Genomic DNA, 22,083 nt, shown 5'->3' on the forward strand with positions numbered 1-22,083 from the left:
AGGGTGAGAGAGAGTGAGGATGAGAGAGAGTGAGGATGAGAGAGAGGGAGGATGAGAGAGAGGTGAGGGTGAGAGAGAGTGAGGATGAGAGTGAGGGTGAGAGAGAGTGAGGATGAGAGAGAGTGAGGATGAGAGAGAGGGAGGATGAGAGAGAGGTGAGGATGAGAGAGAGGGAGGATGAGAGAGAGGGAGGATGAGAGAGAGGTGAGGATGAGAGTGAGGGTGAGAGAGAGTGAGGATGAGAGAGAGTGAGGATGAGAGAGAGTGAGGATGAGAGAGAGTGAGGATGAGAGAGAGGTGAGGATGAGAGAGAGTGAGGATGAGAGGCAGTAAAATTTACAGCCATACAAACACAAGACTGAGACACAGACTCATGTTCACAGTCACACATCAGACACACAGACTCAGATATTAAACACACAGGCATGTTAAGAACACGGGCAACGTGTTTTGCGCCTTTACGATTGGTCATAGCATTCACAGAATCATAGACTCGTAGGGGGGATTTTCACCCCCTCACTACGGGCGGGAGAGGGTTGGGGGGGTTAAATTGGTAAAAATCGGAAACCCGCTTGCAACTAGTCATGAACACACCTGATTTCCTAGAATGATTCCAGGGATGAGGGACTTTAGTTACGAGGGTAGACTGGAGAAGCTGGGGTTGTTCTCCTTGGAACAGAGACGGTTGCGAGGAGATTTGATCGAGGTATTCAAAATAATGAAGGGTTTAGACAGAGTAAAGAGAGAGAAACTTTTCCCATTGGCGGAAGGGTCAAGAACAGAGGACATAGATTTAAGGTGATTGGCAAAAGAACCAAAGGTGACATGAGGAAAAACCTTTTTACACAGCGAATGGTTAGGATCTGGAATGCACTGCCCGAGGGGGTGGTGGAGGCAGATTCAATCATGGCCTTCAAAAGGGAACTGGGTAAGTACTTGAAAGGAAAAAATTTGCAGGGCTACGGAGAAAGGGCGGGGGAGTGGGACCAACTGGATTGCTCTTGCATAGAGCCGGCACGGACTCGATGGGCCGAATGGCCTCCCTCTGTGCTGTAACCTTTCTATGATTCGATGATTCTGGTTTAACTGCAACGGGTTTGGGAGTGTCCGAGTAACCTGCTCTGGAGAGGCGAGTCCATCATAATAATATTTAAATCGTTCCATTCCGCAGATTTTTGCATCCATTTGAATATAATGACGATGGGTCGGGTTTCCCGGGGCTTGGGAAACCTGCCAGCTGAAGGGAGACGGGAGCTGCCGGATTCAGGAGGTAAGTGCTTTTCCAGCACTGCTTGAGGGCCAGAAGGAGTAGGAGAGCTTCCCCCCGGCCCCCCAAGCAAACCCCACCCCACAATCTCTAGACCCCCTGTGATCGGCTGACCCCCCCCCCGCGACCTCTTCCCTCCCCCACCCCGATCTCCTACCCCACAATCTCTCTTTCCCGCGATCTCTCCCCCCTGCAAGCTCTCTCCGCCCGCGATCTCTCCCTGCGATCTCTCCCCCTCGGTCTCTCCCCCCACAATCTCTCTTCCCCGCGATCTCTCCCCCCGCAAGCTCTCTCCGCCCTCGGTCTCTCCCCCCCCCGAACTCTCTCCCCCTCGGTCTCTCCCCCCACAATCTCTCTTCCCCGCGATCTCTCCCCCCGCAAGCTCTCTCCGCCCGCAATCTCTCTCCCCCGGCGATCTCTCCCCACCTCGGTCTCTCCCCCCCCCGAACTCTCTTCCCCGCGATCTCTCTCCCCTGTGATCCCTCCCTCCCTCAGTCTCCCCCCCACCGCAATCTCTCCGCCCGCAATCTCTCTCCCCCGGCGATCTCTCCCCACCTCGGTCTCTCCCCCCCCCGAACTCTCTTCCCCGCGATCTCTCTCCCCTGTGATCCCTCCCTCCCTCAGTCTCCCCCCCACCGCAATCTCTCCCCCCGATCTCTTCCCCCGCGATCCCTCCCTCCCTCAGTCTCCCCCCCACCGCAATCTCTCCCCCCGATCTCTTCCCCCGCGATCCCTCCCTCCCTCAGTCTCCCCACCCCGCGATCTCTCCCCCGATCTCTTCCCCCGCGATCCCTCCCTCCCTCAGTCTCCCCACCCCGCGATCTCTCCCCCGATCTCTTCCCCCGCGATCCCTCCCTCCCTCAGTCTCCCCCCCACCGCGATCTCCCCCCCCCCACAATCTCTCCCCCCGATCTCTCTCTCCCTCCTCACTGCCGTGCTCTGAGAACCCCTCCCCCCTCACCACCAACCCCCGATTTTCTCGATACTGGGGCCTGTCAACACCATTAAATTCGGCGGGATCTCCGCCTTCCCGATATTTCTGAGTTTTCCGGCCGCAGACTTGCGGCCCCGCTCCCTCCCTGCCTCCCCTACATACCGGGGCCAATGGAAACATACAGCACAGAAGGAGGCCATTCAGCCCATCATGCCTGTGCTGACTCTTTGAAAGAGCTATCCAATTAGTCCCACTCCTCCTATTCTTCCCTCATAGCCCTGCAAATTTATCCCCTTCAAGTATTTATCCAATTCCCTTTTGAAAGTTATTACTGAATCTGCTTCCACCGCCCTTTCAGGCAGTGAATTCCAGATCAGAACAACTCGCTGAGTAAAAAAATTCTCCACATCTCCCCCCTGGTTCTTTTGCCAATTATTTTAAATCTGTGTCCTTTGGTTACCGACCCTCCTACCACTGGCAACAGGTTTTCCCCATCTACTCTATCAAAACCTCTTCCATTCATCCATACTCTTATATAACATCACCAGCCATTCCCATTCTTGCCCCTACCTGCGACACTCTCCTCACTGTTGGGGGTTACTTGTTGGGAACCCAAATCCTGCTTATCTTTGGACGCCACGGAAAGTGAGTCTGTGGGCAGCACGTTGGTTTGGAAGGAATGTTGATCAATGATGTTTCCAGCTGGGCTGTACTGCGCCACCACATATACCCCCTTGTCACTCGTTGCATACGCAATGCCCATGTGCGTGGTTTCCAGCCAAATCAATTGGGTAAATTGACCTGTCGTGAACGACACAAACAAATAAATATTAATAGCCTGTGCGTGTGTGTGTGAACACATACATACATGTGCTAGTATGCGTACACATGCATGTGTTGTTTGATTTCTGTCCGTGTGCATCTACGCGAACGTATGAAATTGATGGGCAGGAACAGACTAGCTGGTCCATCGATCCTGCCCCACACTAGGATGGCCGAAGCATCGAGACTAAACACTTCTTCCCCCACCACCCCCGCAGCCATGTAATCTCCCGGGAGAGACAAAACATATCTGTACGTCTAAGTGTTACGTCCATTTATGTGTGCCAAATGGATATTGTGGGCTTATGAGCATTTGTGCCCAGCGTACACATCAATAGACTCTAAGGAGGCCTAAAGGGAGCCTGTTGTTGAGAGCTCGACCATAAAGCAAGAGTGGAGGAATCATTGGGGAGAAATCACATCAATAAAAAACACGGCCCAACGAAGCTCATTCACTGAAGACACTGCACTCCACAGAAGTGCCACAGATTGGCCTCCCGCCTGGATCACCGCCTGGATCACCACCAGGATCACCACCAGGATCACCACCTGGATCACCACCAGGATCAAAACCAGGATCACCACCTGGATCACTGCCTAGATCACCACCTGGATCACCGCCTGGATCACCGCCTGGATCAACAAATGGATCACCGCCTGGATCACCACCAGGATCACCACATGGATCACCACCTGGATCACCGCCTGGATCACCACCAGGATCACCACCTGGATCACCGCCTGGATCACCACCTGGATCACCGCCTGGATCACCACCTGGATCACCGCCTGGATCACCACCTGGATTATCACCAGGATCACCGCCTGGATCACCATCAGGATCACCACCAGGATCACCACATGGATCACCACCTGGACCACTGCCTGGATCACCACCAGGATCACCACCTGGATCACCGCCTGGATCACCATCAGGATTACCGCCTGGATCACCACCTGGATCACCGCCTGGATCACTGCCTGGATCACCACCTGGATCACAACCTGGATTATCACCAGGATCACCGCCTGGATCACCACCAGGATCACCACCTGGATCACCACCAGGATCACCACCTGGATCACCACCAGGATCACCACCAGGATCACCGCCTGGCTCACCGCCTGGATCACTGCCTGGATCACCACCTAGATCACCAATGGATCACCACCTGGATCACCAAATGGATCACCAAATGGATCATCACCTGGATCATCACCTGGATCATCGCCTGGATCACCGCCTGGATCACTGCCTGGATCACCAAATGGATCACCACCTGGATCACCACCAGGATCACCACCTGGATCACCACCTGGCGCATCACCTGGATCACCACCTGGATCACCATCTGGATCACTGCCTGGATCACCACTGGGATCACCAGCTGGATCACCACTGGGATCATCACCTGGATCACCATCTGGATCACCACCTGGCGCATCACCTGGATCACCAGCTGGATCACCAAATGGATCACCACCTGGCGCATCACCTGACGCACCACCTGGCACACTGCCTGGCACTGCCCCATTCTAAATAGGTGGGTTGCAACAATGACCGTGAGTGGCATTATGATTGCTTTAGACTCACTCTCTTCTCTGCCCCAATGGATTGAGTGCCACCACCCCCCCTACCTGCAAAGCAGAAATGGGGCACAACCCTTGGTGCCAGAGGCAAGAAGAGACGTGCTGCCCTTTGCCTCATGCCTGTGGATTTAGGCGCCTGTGGGATACACTTCAGTCGATGGATGGTGTTCGCCTAAGGTTAGCAAAGCTTCAGGTAGTCTGGACCTCCCGATCAGTCGGCCTGCACAACTAGACTGCCCTCACCAACTCTACGTCATACCCCACCCCCTCCCCCACCCCCATCCCGGCGAGGGAAGGGCAGGATCATTCGAGGGAAATACGCTGCCAACTGCTGCGGGCCCCACGAGCGGAGGACCAATCGAACTCGACCCGAAGCAAAGTAAGAGCTTCTCTCCCATTCAAGCTATTCTTGGTCACCACAGTCGGGCACCATGAAACTGAAACAGGTACATTCTGTATCAACAAACTCCCTGTATCAGTCTGCCCTCTTGTAAATGGTATAACCATACAATAACTGCAGCAATGTCTAGACAGCGTAAAACCCCACAGAAAGAATAGCACAGGGAAGAACTTCTTTCAACACTGAAACTCAACATTGTAAAGCCGACCTGTGATTTCACACACACGGTGCACAGTTTTCAAAGGTTTACACTATTACTGATTAAACCTTCTCACTGTTGCAAATCTCGGTATCACAATTATATCAGTTACAAATCTCTCATTAACAAATTTCTGACTGTTACAAACCTCTCAATGTTACAGATCTCTGTGTTCTTCCAGTGTTACAAACAGCTCACTGTTATAAATGTCTCATTTTCACAAATCACCCAATTACAAATCTCTGTTACAAATCTCCGACACCAGGAATTTCCTCGGGGCATCTCATAGAAATGGACAGCACAGAAGGAGGTCATTCGGCCCATCTCGCCTATGCCAGCTCTTTGAAAGAGCTGTCCAATTAGTCCCACTCCCCCCTGCTCTTTCCCCATAGCCCTGCAAATTTTTCCTTTTCAAGTATTTATCCAATTCCCTTTTTGAAAGTTATTATTGAATCTGCTTCCACCGCCCTTTCAGGCAGTGAATTCCAGATCTTAACAACTCGCTGCAAATGTCTCCACATCTCCCCTCTGGTTCTTTTGCCAATTAGCTTAAATCTGTGTCCTCTGGTTACCAACCCTTCTGCTACTGGAAACAGTTTCTCCTCATTTACTCTATCAAAGCCCTTCATGATTTTGAACACCTCTATTACATCTCCCCTTAACCTTCTCTGCTCTAAGGAGAACAATCCCAGCTTCTCCAGTCTCTCCACATAACTGAAGTCCCTCTTTCCTGGTTTCCCACTCTAACACCATAACATTGGCATAGGTTTGGCAGAAATCCAAGTTTCCCATTGTATACAACCCTCAGACTATTGCAACTTTCTCCCTGTTACAACCCTCAGATTATTACAAATTTCTCACTGTTACAAACCTCAGATTGTTACAAATTTCTCAGTGTTGCAAATCCCTCTGTTACAAACCTCCCATTTTACACTCTTCTTGATCTTACAGATCTCCCGCTGTCAGTCATTTGGTTGTAAAAAAAACCTTTACCAACATTTCAACATTATGAGTCTCTGACTGGTACAAACCCCCCACCCCCCGCCTCCCTCCCCAACACCTAGATTCACTGTGAGACCAGGCTGGGGACAAGCACCCACACCATTACTCGTGAGGGAAGCTCTCCGTTAGCGAGCTGCGAGGGCCTAATTTTCCAATCTCTATTCTTCACCGTTAGTACAAAGCTGAAAACACTTACCTGTCAGAGTGCTAAAACCAGGGCTGCTAAAGTCATAGTCACTGATTTCATTATACCAAGCGGCCACCGGCTCCTTGCCTGAAATGAGACAATGCACTGTTACTCCCTCCTGGTGCAGGTTGCGAGGTACGAACAGCAAAAAATGAAAACTGACCCAGCAGGATCTGCTCAACATTCATTCAGGTGCTAAGTCCCAGGGACTGACCGCAGCTCCTTGTGATATCTGTAATTCAGTCAGTTTGCTTCGAGCTGAGACCAGAGGGGAAGTCGCTTTTTGATGGAAGCAAACACCAGGAAAGATACGCTACAGGAGACTTCACTAAACAATGTACAGAGCATGGCACAGAGCTACTGCGCAGAGCATGGAACAAAGCATGGCAAAAGTAACATTCGCGACAGACAAGTGCCAGGCAATGACCATCTCCAACAAGAGAGAGTCTAACCACCTCTCCTTGACATTCAACGGCATTGCCATCACCGAATCCCCCACCATCAACATTCTGGGGGTCACCATTGACCAGAAACTTAACTGGACCAGCCATATAAATACTGTGGCTACAAGAGCAGGTCAGAGGCTGGGTATTCTGCAGCGAGTGACTCACCTCCTGACTCCCCAAAGCCTTTCTACCATCTACAAGGTACAAGTCAGCAGTGTGATGGAATACTCTTCACTTGCCTGGATGAGTGCAGCTCCAACAACACTCAAGAAACTCAACACCATCCAGGACAAAGCAGCCCGCTTGATTGGCACCCCATCCACCACCCTAAACATTCACTCCCTTCACCACCGGCGCACTGTGGCTGCAGTGTGTACCATCCACAGGATGCACTGCAGCAACTCGCCAAGGCTTCTTCGACAGCACCTCCCAAACCCATGACCTCTACCACCTAGAAGGACAAGGGCAGCAGGCACATGGGAACACCATCTGCACGTTCCCCTCCAAGTGACACACCATCCCGACTTGGAAATATATCGCCGTTCCTTCATCGTCGCTGGGTCAAAATCCTGGAACTCCCTTCCTAACAGCACTGTGGGAGAACCTTCACCACACGGACTGCAAGGTTCAAGAAGGTGGCTCACCACCACCTTCTCAAGGGGCAATAATGGATGGGCAATAAATGCTGGCCTTGCCAGTAACGCCCACATCCCATGAACGAATAAAAAAAAAGATCCACAGCAGTGAACTGGTACTAGACCCACAGCACGGAGCTGGTATCAGACTCACAGCACAGAGCTGGTACTCGACCCACAGCACGGAGCTGGTATCAGACCCACAGCACGGAGCTGGTATCAGACTCACAGCACGGAGCTGGTATCAGACTCACAGCACGGAGCTGGTATCAGACTCACAGCATGGAGCTGGTATCAGACCCACAGCACGGAGCTGGTATCAGACTCACAGCACGGAGCTGGTATCAGACTCACAGCACGGAGCTGGTATCAGACTCACAGCACAGAGCTGGTATCAGACCCACAGCACAGAGCTGGTATCAGACCCACAGCACAGAGCTGGTATCAGACCCACAGCACAGAGCTGGTATCAGACTCACAGCACGGAGCTGGTATCAGACTCACAGCACGGAGCTGGTATCAGACTCACAGCACGGAGCTGGTATCAGACCCACAGCACGGAGCTGGTATCAGACTCACAGCACGGAGCTGGTATCAGACCCACAGCACGGAGCTGGTATCAGACTCACAGCACGGAGCTGGTATCAGACTCACAGCACGGAGCTGGTATCAGACTCACAGCACGGAGCTGGTATCAGACTCACAGCACGGAGCTGGTATCAGACCCACAGCACGGAGCTGGTATCAGACTCACAGCACGGAGCTGGTATCAGACCCACAGCACGGAGCTGGTATCAGACCCACAGCACGGAGCTGGTATCAGACTCACAGCACGGAGCTGGTATCAGACTCACAGCACGGAGCTGGTATCAGACTCACAGCACGGAGCTGGTAGATTCACGAGGATGGACAATAAAAATAAGAGAACAAAGAGATGGAAATACACACCTGTAACTTCCTCGGTGCTGGGTGTAGTCCAGATGTTCTCTCCATTCTTGGTACGACTTTGCTCTATAACTCCAGTGGATGCCAGGAATTCTGCCCACTTACTGCTTTCTTCTTGTAAGTCCTTGCTGTATGAGAGAGGGGGTGACCCATGTTTCTCTCTGTACTGATTGTGGGCTGCCAAGGCTTCCGTCTCAAACTTGCTCATCTCGCTGACTGAAAATGAAACGCAGACATCAGTGCAACAGCAGTCCCAGTGTCGGAGGGAAAACAGTCGAACATCTGCAGTATGTGGCCACATCAAACCTGAGACTCGCGAACAATTACAGGGGAGTATTCACACACCTGCCCAGGCTCCAAACATAACGGGCATCCAAACACAGGGCACTGTTTAAATCTCAGGCTGCATCTAACCAGGCAACCGGATCCAATCACCGAGCAGTGTGTCAGCGAGGACTGATTGCTTGCAGTCATTCGAAGAAGGCATTCGACACATTTTTGAAAACTATTGGCGGCCATGCCTTCAGCTGCCTAGACCCTAAGCTCTGGAATTCCCGCCCTAAACCTCTCCACCTCTCTCTCCTCCTTTAAGATGCTCCTTAAAACCTACCTCTTTGGCCAAGCTTCCTCATGTGTTCCTATCTCCTTATGTGGCTTGGTGTCAAATTTTGTTTGATAATCGCTCCTGTGAAGCACCCTGGGACATTTTACGACATTGAAGGTGTTATATAAACGGAAGTTGTTGTTGTTTGTTGTGGCAGGAGGAACATTCCACAAAATAACTAACGTTCTTGGACTTGCCTGAGGGAGTCGGAGATCAATTTCCTGACAGACGATTCCTGAATTAGTGACAGGTCTCTGTAGTTTTTTGTTGCCTCTCTGAGAAGATGTGGGGAATGTGGGAGTGAAGGGCAGGTACGTGGGAGTGAGTCCAGCAAAGGAGTGGGGTCAGCCCGTATCGACCTGATGGTCTTTTCTCACCCTAGGTACGGAACGTAGCATTAAATCACCCGGCAGTATCTAAATCAGTGGCATCATGCAGTCAGACCGAGCTATTATCAGGAGTATGTGGCATGAGGTTCAATGGAAGCATCAGGTGCGATCTACGCACGAGCCAGAATCCAACCATGTGCAAACACCGACCCACACAGTGCAGTCCATGTACATAACACTGTCCAATCACACAGCACAGTCCATGCACATAACACTGTCCAATCACACAGCACAGTCCATGTACATAACACTGTCCAATCACACAGTGCAGTCCATGTACATAACACTGTCCAATCACAGCACAGTCCATGCACATAACACTGTCCAATCACACAGTGCAGTCCATGTACATAACACTGTCCAATCACACAGCACAGTCCATGTACATAACACTGTCCAATCACACAGCACAGTCCATGCACATAACACTGTCCAATCACACAGTGCAGTCCATGTACATAACACTGTCCAATCACACAGCACAGTCCATGTACATAACACTGTCCAATCACACAGCACAGTCCATGTACATAACACTGTCCAATCACACAGTGCAGTCCATGTACATAACACTGTCCAATCACACAGCACAGTCCATGTACATAACACTGTCCAATCACACAGCACAGTCCATGTACATAACACTGTCCAATCACACATTGCAGTCCATGTACATAACACTGTCCAATCACACAGCACAGTCCATGTACATAACACTGTCCAATCACACAGCACAGTCCATGCACATAACACTGTCCAATCACATAGTGCAGTCCATGTACATAACACTGTCCAATCACACAGCACATTCCATGTACATAACACTGTCCAATCACACAGTGCAGTCCATGTACATAACACTGTCCAATCACACAGCACAGTCCATGTACATAACACTGTCCAATCACACAGCACATTCCATGTACATAACACTGTCCAATCACACAGCACAGTCCATCTACATAACACTGTCCAATCTCACAGTGCAGTCTGTGTACATAACACTGTCCAATCACACAGCACAGTCCATGTACATAACACTGTCCAATCACACAGTGCAGTCCATGTACATAACACTGTCCAATCACACAGTGCAGTCCATGTACATAACACTGTCCAATCATACAGTGCAGTCTGTGTACATAACACTGTCCAATCACACAGTGCAGTCCATGCACATAACACTGTCCAATCACACAGCACAGTCCATGTACATAACACTGTCCAATCACACAGCACAGTCCATGTACATAACACTGTCCAATCACACAGTGCAGTCCATGTACATAACACTGTCCAATCACACAGCACAGTCCATGTACATAACACTGTCCAATCACACAGCACATTCCATGTACATAACACTGTCCAATCACACAGCACAGTCCATGTACATAACACTGTCCAATCTCACAGTGCAGTCTGTGTACATAACACTGTCCAATCACACAGCACAGTCCATGTACATAACACTGTCCAATCACACAGTGCAGTCCATGTACATAACACTGTCCAATCACACAGTGCAGTCCATGTACATAACACTGTCCAATCATACAGTGCAGTCTGTGTACATAACACTGTCCAATCACACAGTGCAGTCCATGCACATAACACTGTCCAATCACACAGCACAGTCCATGTACATAACACTGTCCAATCACACAGCACAGTCCATGTACATAACACTGTCCAATCACACAGTGCAGTCCATGTACATAACACTGTCCAATCACACAGTGCAGTCCATGTACATAACACTGTCCAATCACACAGTGCAGTCTGTGTACATAACACTGTCCAATCACACAGTGCAGTCCATGTACATAACACTGTCCAATCACACAGTGCAGTCTGTGTACATAACACTGTCCATTCACACAGCACAGTCCATGTACATAACACTGTCCAATCACACAGTGCAGTCCATGTACATAACACTGTCCAATCACACAGCACAGTCCATGTACATAACACTGTCCAATCACACAGCACAGTCCATGTACATAACACTGTCCAATCACACAGTGCAGTCTGTGTATATAACACTGTCCAATCACACAGCACAGTCCATGTACATAACACTGTCCAATCACACAGTGCAGTCTGTGTACATAACACTGTCCAATCACACAGCACAGTCCATGTACATAACACTGTCCAATCACACAGTGCAGTCCATGTACATAACACTGTCCAATCACACAGTGCAGTCCATGCACATAACACTGTCCAATCTCACAGTGCAGTCCATGTACATAACACTGTCCAATCACACAGCACAGTCCATGTACATAACACTGTCCAATCACACAGTGCAGTCCATGTACATAACACTGTCCAATCACACAGTGCAGTCCATGTACATAACACTGTCCAATCACACAGTGCAGTCCATGTACAGAACACTGTCCAATCACACAGTGCAGTCCATGTACATAACACTGTCCAATCACACAGTGCAGTCTGTGTACATAACACTGTCCAATCACACAGTGCAGTCCATGTACATAACACTGTCCAATCACACAGTGCAGTCTGTGTACATAACACTGTCCAATCACACAGTGCAGTCTGTGTACATAACACTGTCCAATCACACAGTGCAGTCCATGTACATAACACTGTCCAATCACACAGTGCAGTCTGTGTACATAACACTGTCCAATCACACAGTGCAGTCCATGTACGTAACACTGTCCAATCACATAGTGCAGTCTGTGTAGATAACACTGCCCAATCACACAGTGCAGTCTGTGTACATAAAACTGTCCAATCACACAGTGCAGTCTGTGTACATAACACTGTCCAATCACACAGTGCAGTCCATGTACATAACACTGTCCAATCACACAGTGCAGTCTGTGTACATAACACTGTCCAATCACACAGTGCAGTCTGTGTACATAACACTGTCCAATCACACAGTGCAGTCTGTGTACATAACACTGTCCAATCACACAGCACAGTCCATGTACATCACACTGTCCAATCACACAGTGCAGTCTGTGTACATAACACTGTCCAATCACACAGCACAGTCCATGTACATAACACTGTCCAATCACACAGTGCAGTCCATGTACATAACACTGTCCAATCACACAGTGCAGTCCATGTACAGAACACTGTCCAATCATACAGTGCAGTCTGTGTACATAACACTGTCCAATCACACAGTGCAGTCCATGTACATAACACTGTCCAATCACACAGTGCAGTCTGTGTACATAACACTGTCCAATCACAAAGTGCAGTCTGTGTACATAACACTGTCCAATCACACAGTGCAGTCCATGTACATAACACTGTCCAATCACACAGTGCAGTCCATGTACATAACACTGTCCAATCACACAGTGCAGTCCGTGTACATAACACTGTCCAATCACACAGTGCAGTCCATGTACATAACACTGTCCAATCACACAGTGCAGTCTGTGTACATAACACTGTCCAATCACACAGTGCAGTCCATGTACATAACACTGTCCAATCACACAGTGCAGTCCGTGTACATAACACTGTCCAATCACACAGTGCAGTCCATGTACATAACACTGTCCAATCACACAGTGCAGTCTGTGTACATAACACTGTCCAATCACACAGTGCAGTCCATGTACATAACACTGTCCAATCACACAGTGCAGTCCGTGTACATAACACTGTCCAATCACACAGTGCAGTTTGTGTACATAACACTGTCCAATCACACAGTGCAGTCCATGTACATAACACTGTCCAATCACACAGTGCAGTCTGTGTACATAACACTGTCCAATCACACAGTGCAGTCCATGTACATAACACTGTCCAATCACACAGCACAGTCCATGTACATAACACTGTCCAATCACACAGTGCAGTCCATGTACATAACACTGTCCAATCACACAGTGCAGTCCATGTACGTAACACTGTCCAATCACACAGCACAGTCCATGTACATAACACTGTCCAATCACACAGTGCAGTCTGTGTACATAACACTGTCCAATCACACAGTGCAGTCCATGCACATAACACTGTCCAATCACACAGTGGAGTCTGTGTACATAACACTGTCCAATCACACAGTGCAGTCTGTGTACATAACACTGTCCAATCACACAGTGCAGTCTGTGTACATAACACTGTCCAATCACACAGTGCAGTCTGTGTACATAACACTGTCCAATCACACAGTGCAGTCTGTGTACATAACACTGTCCAATCACACAGTGCAGTCTGTGTACATAACACTGTCCAATCACACAGTGCAGTCTGTGTACATAACACTGTCCAATCACACAGTGCAGTCTGTGTACATAACACTGTCCAATCACACAGCACAGTCCATGTACATCACACTGTCCAATCACACAGTGCAGTCTGTGTACATAACACTGTCCAATCACACAGTGCAGTCCATGTACATATCACTGTCCAATCACACAGTGCAGTCCATGTACAGAACACTGTCCAATCATACAGTGCAGTCTGTGTACATAACACTGTCCAATCACACAGTGCAGTCTGTGTACATAACACTGTCCAATCACACAGCACAGTCCATGTACATCACACTGTCCAATCACACAGTGCAGTCTGTGTACATAACACTGTCCAATCACACAGCACAGTCCATGTACATAACACTGTCCAATCACACAGTGCAGTCCATGTACATAACACTGTCCAATCACACAGTGCAGTCCATGTACATAACACTGTCCAATCACACAGTGCAGTCCATGTACAGAACACTGTCCAATCATACAGTGCAGTCTGTGTACATAACACTGTCCAATCACACAGTGCAGTCTGTGTACATAACACTGTCCAATCACACAGTGCAGTCTGTGTACATAACACTGTCCAATCACACAGTGCAGTCTGTGTACATAACACTGTCCAATCACACAGCACAGTCCATGTACATCACACTGTCCAATCACACAGTGCAGTCTGTGTACATAACACTGTCCAATCACACAGTGCAGTCCATGTACATAACACTGTCCAATCACACAGCACAGTCCATGTACATAACACCGTCCAACCTGGTGTAGCTATGAATTCACGTGCAGATATACATCCAGGTGCAGGTAACCAATCAAGTTCAGGCATCCAACCACATTCAAATATCCAACAACGTGCAGATACCCAACAACGTGCAGATACCCAACAACGTGCAGATACCCAACAACGTGCAGATATCCAACAACGTGCAAATACCCAACAACGTGCAGATATCCAACAACGTGCAGATATCCAACAACGTGCAGATACCCAACAACGTGCAGATACCCAACAACGTGCAGATACCCAACAATGCTCCGATACCCAACCACGCACAGGTGTGAGAGGAGTTCCCAACATGCACTCCCACAAGATGTTACACCAGATGCAGTGGTTGAAGAAGAAGGCCCACCACCACCTTCTCAAGGGCAGTTAGGGAGGGGCAATAAATGCCAGCCTCGCCAACAACACCCACATCCTGAAGAACGATAAAATAGAAAGTCTCTCTCCCTGCATCGGCTGTTGGTTCTTCCAGCGAATAATCATTCTCCTGCTCCTCTCTGTAGTTCGTTGCTACTCCTTAACATCTGCCCAGATGCGGCCTCTTTCTTTAGGTGTACCGGCAGCACATGATCAGAATTCAGGATGCCCTCTCTGGCATGTAACGCAATCCCCCCACCTCGCACTCTCCAAACAGTGTTTGAACGTCCCAAAGACCAGTTCAATGAGGGCTCTGGTATACATTTGCTGGGAGTTGGGATGAAGCTGCTCACCACTCACTTCAACTCTTACCTGCAGGCTTTGGTGGGGCCTCCTCGGGAGCTGGAGCTGTGGGATACACGTGTAAAACACACCATCAATTTCAACGTGCCATACTTGTTAAGAAATGATCACAACTAAGCAACTAGCACCATGCAGGCTCTCCCATACCCTTACATATCGTTTGTTTGGTTAAGTAGGGGTGTAAAGAGCAGTACCAGGGATAAGGAGAAGGCTTCCAAAACATACAAGTGAGCTGGTTGGCAGTTGCGTAAATGAGAAAGACAAACAAAAGTAGGCAATAGAGGAATGAGGGACGCCAAGAGCAGCAAAGGGTGTACGATCGCTGAGACCTTCTCAAGTAACAATAATGCACAGTGGACAGACAGTGAGTACCGTCTGACCATTGCCGATTTGATGTTGTGACGTCTGGATGTCTCTTTCTGTAGTTAAAGTCAAGGTGACCAGGGATTGAGGGGTCTTCCAGGGGCATAGAATGAGGATACTGATGGTGAGCGGATATATTAATACAGAGGGTGTGAGGAGAGCAGCGAGGGCTGGTGATTCAATCGGCAGCAATGGTGTCAGCTAGAGGCACTCGGAGCTCGACCAATAGTGGATAAGACTCCTTGCTGGGAGACCTGAGGGAAAAGTTGTGCTTTCCCTGCTCTTCATCGGTCTTTGGTGAAGATAGTAAGGGCCGAAGATCCACAGCCTTTCCAAGGGAGCTTCCCCTGTAGCTTCGATTGGGAGTCTGTCAGGACAAAGGGAAACAAGGCTGGGACTGGGTCACATAGAGCCCGCAGTGCTGGTCACACCAGGTCCCCAGTCCTGATCACACCAGGCCCCCCATCCTGATCACACCGGGCCCCCAGTCCTGGTCACACCGGGCCCCCAGTCCTGGTCACACCAGGCCCCCCATCCTGATCACACCGGGCCCCCAGTCCTGGTCACACCGGGCCCCCAGTCCTGGTCACACCAGGCCCCCCATCCTGATCACACCGGGCCCCCAGTCCTGGTCACACCGGGTCCCCAGTCCTGGCCACACCAGGCCCCCCATCCTGGTCACACCAGGTTCCCAGTCCTGGCCACACCAGGCCCCCCATCCTGGTCACACCAGGCCCCCAGTCCTGGTCACACCAGGCCCCCCATCCTGGTCACACCAGGTTCCCAGTCCTGGCCACACCAGGCCCCCCATCCTGGTCACACCAGGCCCCCAGTCCTGGTCACACCGGGTCCCCAGTCCTGGCCACACCAGGCCCCCCATCCTGGTCACACCAGGTTCCCAGTCCTGGCCACACCAGGCCCCCCATCCTGGTCACACCAGGCCCCCAGTCCTGGTCACACCAGGCCCCCCATCCTGGTCACACCAGGTTCCCAGTCCTGGCCACACCAGGCCCCCCATCCTGGTCACACCAGGTCCCCAGTCCTGGTCACACCGGGTCCCCAGTCCCGGACATACCGGGTCCCAAGTCCGGTTACACCCAGTCCCCTGGCACAGGGCTCACTCCCCAACCCACTCACTCACCCTTTGCTCTCCCCCTCCCCCGAGGACCAGGCTGTGGACGGGGTGGGCGGCTCAACGACGTGCAGGAACGAGTCCCCGGGCAGCGGAATGGCTGGGGCTTCCCGTCAGCCGGGGGGGGAGGGATGGGGGGAGGGTGACAGCGGGACAGTCGGAGCATTCTGCCCGAGGATTAAGCCGAGACATTCGATTGGACCCGTGCCTGTTTTGCATCTAAGGATCCAGTATGGGGGGAGTGCACTCATTCCGTGTCGGACGTGAGCCGCCCGCCCTGTTAGATCGGGCTCCTCCATTGGTGCCCAGGGCACTCGCCTGAAGTGCTAAAAGGCTTCATTAAAATATATAAATAAGGGTCAGCCTCTGTTAGGAGTTACGTTGCTCCTCACTATCGGCAGTCCGACCTGTGGGTTCTGGCTCACCTGCTGGAGCTTCCTCCTCCTTGGGTTCAGGGGCAGACACTGGTTCTGGTTCTGGTTCTGGAGGCGGTGAAACTGTGGACAGACACGGAGACAATCACCGAATGTTTTTAGAGAGAGAAGAGATTGAAGGGCAGGGAGGCAAGCTAAATACTTGGGGAGGTGAATATATGTGCCGGTGGGAAGTAGAGTAGGTGAGAAGGGGAGAAGGTGAGTGGGTGAGAAAGTAAGAAGGTGAGTAGTTGAGAAGGTGAGAAGATGAGTAGGTGAGAAAGTGAGTGGATGAGAAGGTGAGTGGGTGAGAAGGTGAGCAGGTGAGAGGGTGAGTGGGTGAGAAGGTGAGCAGGTGAGTGGGTGAGTAGGTGAGAAGGTGAGTGGGTGAGTAGGTGAGTAGGTGAGGAGAGTAGGTGAGTAGGTGAGTGGGTGAGAAGGTGAGAGGGTGAGAAGGTGAGTGGGTGAGTAGGTGAGAAGGTGAGTGGGTGAGTAGGTGAGAAGGTGAGTGGGTGAGTAGGTGAGTAGGTGAGGAGAGTAGGTGAGTAGGTGAGTGGGTGAGAAGGTGAGAGGGTGAGAAGGTGAGTGGGTGAGAAGGTGAGAGGGTGAGAAGGTGAGTGGGTGAGTAGGTGAGAAGGTGAGTGGGTGAGTAGGTGAGAAGGTGAGTGGGTGAGTAGGTGAGTAGGTGAGGAGAGTAGGTGAGTAGGTGAGTGGGTGAGAAGGTGAGAGGGTGAGAAGGTGAGTGGGTGAGTAGGTGAGAAGGTGAGTGGGTGAGTAGGTGAGTAGGTGAGGAGAGTAGGTGAGTAGGTGAGTGGGTGAGAAAGCGAGTAGGTGAGAAAGCGAGTAGTTGAGAAGGCGAGTAGTTGAGAAGGCGAGTAGTTGAGAAGGCGAGTAGTTGAGTAGGTGAGTAGTTGAGAAGGTGAGTAGATGAGAAGGTGAGAAGATGAGTAGGTGAGGTGAGTGGGTGAGTTGGTGAGTAGGTGAGTAGGTGAGAAGGTGAGTTGGTTATTGGGTGAGAAGCTGAGAAGGGGGAAGGTGAGAAGATGAGTCGGTGAGAAGATGAGTCGGTGAGAAGGTGAGTTGGTAAGAAGGTGAGAGGATGAGTGGATAGAAGGTCAGTGGGTGAGTAGGTGAGAAGGTGAATGGTGAGAAGGTGAGCAAATGAATAGGTGAGAACGTGAGTAGGTGAGAAAGTAAGAAGGTGAGTAGGGGAGAAGGGGAGAAGGGGAGAAGCTGAGTAGGTGAGAAGGTGAGGAGGTGAGAAGGTGAGAAGGGGAGAACGGGAGAATGTGAGAACGGGAGAAGGTGAGAACGGGAGAAGGTGAGAACGGGAGAAGGTGAGTAGGTAAGTGGGTGTATATGTGAGAAGATGAGTAGATGAGAAGGTGAGAAGGAGGGTCGTTGGGTAGATGAGAAGATGAGTGGGTGAGTGGGTGAGTGGGTGAGAAGCGGAGAAGGTGAGTAGGTGAGTAGGTAATTGGGTGAGTGGGTGAGAAGGTGAATGGTGAGAAGGTGAATAGTGAGGTGGTGAGTAGGTGAGCAGATGAATAGGTGAGAAGGGGAGTAGGTGAGAAGGGGAGTAGGGGAGAAGGTGAGAACGGGAGAAGGTGAGTACGGGAGAAGGTGAGTAGGTGAGAAGGGGAGAAGGTGAATAGTTGAGAAGGTGAACAGATGAGTAGGTAGGTGGGTGTATATGTGAGAAGATGAGTAGGTGAGAAGGTGAGAAGGAGGGTCATTGGGTAGATGAGAAGATGAGTGGGTGAGTGGGTGAGTAGGTGAGAAGGAGGGTCGATAGGTAGGTGATAAGGTGACTGGGTGAGAAGGTGAGGAGGTGAGAAGGGGAAGGTGAGAAGATGAGTAGGTGAGAAGGCGAGTAGTTGAGAAGGCGAGTAGGTGAGAAGATGAGTAGGTGAAGTGAGTGGGTGAGTTGGTGAGTAGGTGAGGAGTTGAGAAGGTGAGTTGGTTAGTGGGTGAGAAGGTGAGAAGGGGGATGGTGAGAAGATGAGTTGGTGAGTAGGTGAGGAGGTGAGAAGGTGAGTTGGTTAGTGGGTGAGAAGGTGAGAAGATGAGTTGGTGAGAAGATGAGTTGGTGAGAAGGTGAGTCGTTAAGAAGGTGAGAGGATGAGTAGATAGAAGGTCAGTGGGTGAGTAGGTGAGAAGGTGAATGGTGAGAAGGTGAGCAGATGAATAGGTGAGAACGTGAGTAGGTGAGAAAGTAAGAAGGTGAGTAGGTGAGAAGGGGAGAAGGGGAGAACGGGAGAAGGTGAGTAGGTGAGAAGGGGAGAAGGTGAATAGTTGAGAAGGTGAGCAGGTGAGTAGGTAAGTGGGTGTATATGTGAGAAGATGAGTAGGTGAGAAGGAGGTTCATTGGGTAGATGAGAAGATGAGTGGGTGAGGAGGTGAGAAAGTGAGTTGGTCAGTGGCTGAGAAGGTGAGTAGATGAGAAGGTGAGAAGGAGGGTCGTTGGGTAGATGAGTGGGTGAGTAGGTGAGAAGGTGAGAGGATGAGTAGACGAGAAGGTGCTTGGGTGAGTGGGTGAGAAGGGGAGAAGGTGAATAGTTGAGAAGGTGAGCAGGTGAGTAGGTAAATGAGTGTATATGTGAGAAGATGAGTAGGTGAGAAGGTGAGAAGGAGGGTCATTGGGTAGATGAGAAGATGAGTGGGTGAGTGGGTGAGTAGGTGAGAAGGAGGGTCGATAGGTAGGTGATAAGGTGACTGGATGAGTAGGTGAGGAGGTGAGAAGGGGGAAGGTGAGAAGATGAGTAGGTGAGAAGGCGAGTAGTTGAGAAGGCGAGTAGATGAGTAGGTGAAGTGAGTGGGTGAGTTGGTGAGTAGGTGAGGAGGTGAGGAGGTGAGAAGGTGAGTTGGTTAGTGGGTGAGAAGGTGAGAAGGGGGATGGTGAGAAGATGAGTTGGTGAGAAGGTGAGTTGGTGAGAAGGTGAGTTGGTGAGAAGGTGAGTTGGTAAGAAGGTGAGAAGATGAGTAGATAGAAGGTCAGTGGGTGAGCAGGTGAGGAGGTGAATGGTGAGAAGGTGAGCAGATGCATAGGTGAGAACGTGAGTAGGTGAGAAAGTAAGCAGGTGAGTAGGTGAGAAGGGGAGAAGGGGAGAAGCTGAGTCGGTGAGAAGGTGAGTAGGTGGGTAGATGAGAAGGTGAGTAGGATAATAGGTGAGAAGGTGAGAACGGGAGAAGGTGAGAACGGGAGAAGGTGAGTAGGTGAGAATGGGAGAAGGGGAGAAGGTGAATAGTTGAGAAGGTGAGCAGGTGAGTAGGTAAGTGTGTGTATATGTGAGTAGGTGAGAAGGTGAGAAGGAGGGTCGTTGGGTAGATGAGAAGATGAGTGGGTGAGTGGGTGAGTGGGTGAGAGGATGAGTAGACGAGAAGGTGATTGGGTGAGTGGGTGAGATGGTGAATGGTGAGAAGGTGAGTAGGTGAGAAGGTGAGAAGGGGAGAAGCTGAGTCAGTGAGAAGGTGAGTAGGTGGGTAGATGAGAAGGGGAGAAGGATAATAGGTGAGAAGGGGAGAAGGTGAGAAGGGTAGAAGGGGAGAAGGTGAGAAGGTGAGAATGGGAGAAGGTGAGAATGGGAGAAGGTGAGAATGGGAGAAGGTGAGAACGGGAGAAGGTGAGAACGGGAGAAGGTGAGTAGGTGAGAAGGGGAGAAGGTGAATAGTTGAGAAGGTGAGCAGGTGAGAACGGGAGAAGGTGAGAACGGGAGAAGGTGAGTAGGTAAGTGGGTGTATATGTGAGTAGGTGAGAAGGTGAGAAGGAGGGTCATTGGGTAGATGAGAAGATGAGTGGGTGAGTTGGTGAGTAGGTGAGAAGGAGGGTAGATAGGTAGGTGATAAGGTGACTGGGTGAGAAGGTGAGGAGGTGAGAAGGGGAAGGTGAGAAGATGAATAGGTGAGAAGGCGAGTAGTTGAGAAGGTGAGTAGGTGAGAAGGCGAGTAGTTGAGAAGGCGAGTAGTTGAGAAGGTGAGTAGGTGAGAAGGCGACTAGTTGAGAAGGTGAGTAGGTGAGAAGATGAGTAGGTGAAGTGAGTGGGTGAATTGGTGAGTAGGTGAGGAGGTGAGGAGGTGAGTTGGTGAAAAGGTGAGTCGGTAAGAAGGTGAGAGGATGAATAGGTGAGAACGTGAGTAGGTGAGAAAGTAAGAAGGTGAGTAGGTGAGAAGGGGAGAAGGTGAGTAGGTGAGTAGGTGAGGAGAGTAGGTGAGTAGGTGAGTGGGTGAGAAGGTGAGAGGGTGAGAAGGTGAGTGGGTGAGTAGGTGAGAAGGTGAGTGGGTGAGTAGGTGAGTAGGTGAGGAGAGTAGGTGAGTAGGTGAGTGGGTGAGAAAGCGAGTAGGTGAGAAAGCGAGTAGTTGAGAAGGCGAGTAGTTGAGAAGGCGAGTAGTTGAGAAGGCGAGTAGTTGAGTAGGTGAGTAGTTGAGAAGGTGAGTAGATGAGAAGGTGAGAAGATGAGTAGGTGAGGTGAGTGGGTGAGTTGGTGAGTAGGTGAGTAGGTGAGAAGGTGAGTTGGTTATTGGGTGAGAAGCTGAGAAGGGGGAAGGTGAGAAGATGAGTCGGTGAGAAGATGAGTCGGTGAGAAGGTGAGTTGGTAAGAAGGTGAGAGGATGAGTGGATAGAAGGTCAGTGGGTGAGTAGGTGAGAAGGTGAATGGTGAGAAGGTGAGCAAATGAATAGGTGAGAACGTGAGTAGGTGAGAAAGTAAGAAGGTGAGTAGGGGAGAAGGGGAGAAGGGGAGAAGCTGAGTAGGTGAGAAGGTGAGGAGGTGAGAAGGTGAGAAGGGGAGAACGGGAGAATGTGAGAACGGGAGAAGGTGAGAACGGGAGAAGGTGAGAACGGGAGAAGGTGAGTAGGTAAGTGGGTGTATATGTGAGAAGATGAGTAGATGAGAAGGTGAGAAGGAGGGTCGTTGGGTAGATGAGAAGATGAGTGGGTGAGTGGGTGAGTGGGTGAGAAGCGGAGAAGGT

General features: G+C 50.5%; 1 protein-coding gene across 1 annotated transcript in view; it reads right to left on the minus strand.

The window, feature by feature from the left end:
* Positions 1 to 2,771: 2,771 nt before the first annotated feature.
* Positions 2,772 to 22,083, minus strand: part of LOC137300316 (uncharacterized) — a gene marked incomplete at its 3' end in the record, with an annotated part of 346,571 nt that continues 327,259 nt past the window's right edge. Inside the window, exons 7-11 of the mRNA XM_067969402.1 lie at positions 17,128 to 17,199; positions 15,217 to 15,252; positions 8,431 to 8,643; positions 6,411 to 6,488; positions 2,772 to 3,002 (exon numbers count right to left, since the gene is read on the minus strand). Of these exons, the coding sequence (XP_067825503.1) occupies positions 2,772 to 3,002; positions 6,411 to 6,488; positions 8,431 to 8,643; positions 15,217 to 15,252; positions 17,128 to 17,199 (630 nt within the window). The remainder of the gene's footprint in view (positions 3,003 to 6,410; positions 6,489 to 8,430; positions 8,644 to 15,216; positions 15,253 to 17,127; positions 17,200 to 22,083) is intronic.

This window comes from Heptranchias perlo, chromosome 31 (assembly GCF_035084215.1).
Source record: "Heptranchias perlo isolate sHepPer1 chromosome 31, sHepPer1.hap1, whole genome shotgun sequence".
Classification (NCBI taxonomy): Eukaryota; Metazoa; Chordata; class Chondrichthyes; order Hexanchiformes; family Hexanchidae; genus Heptranchias; species Heptranchias perlo.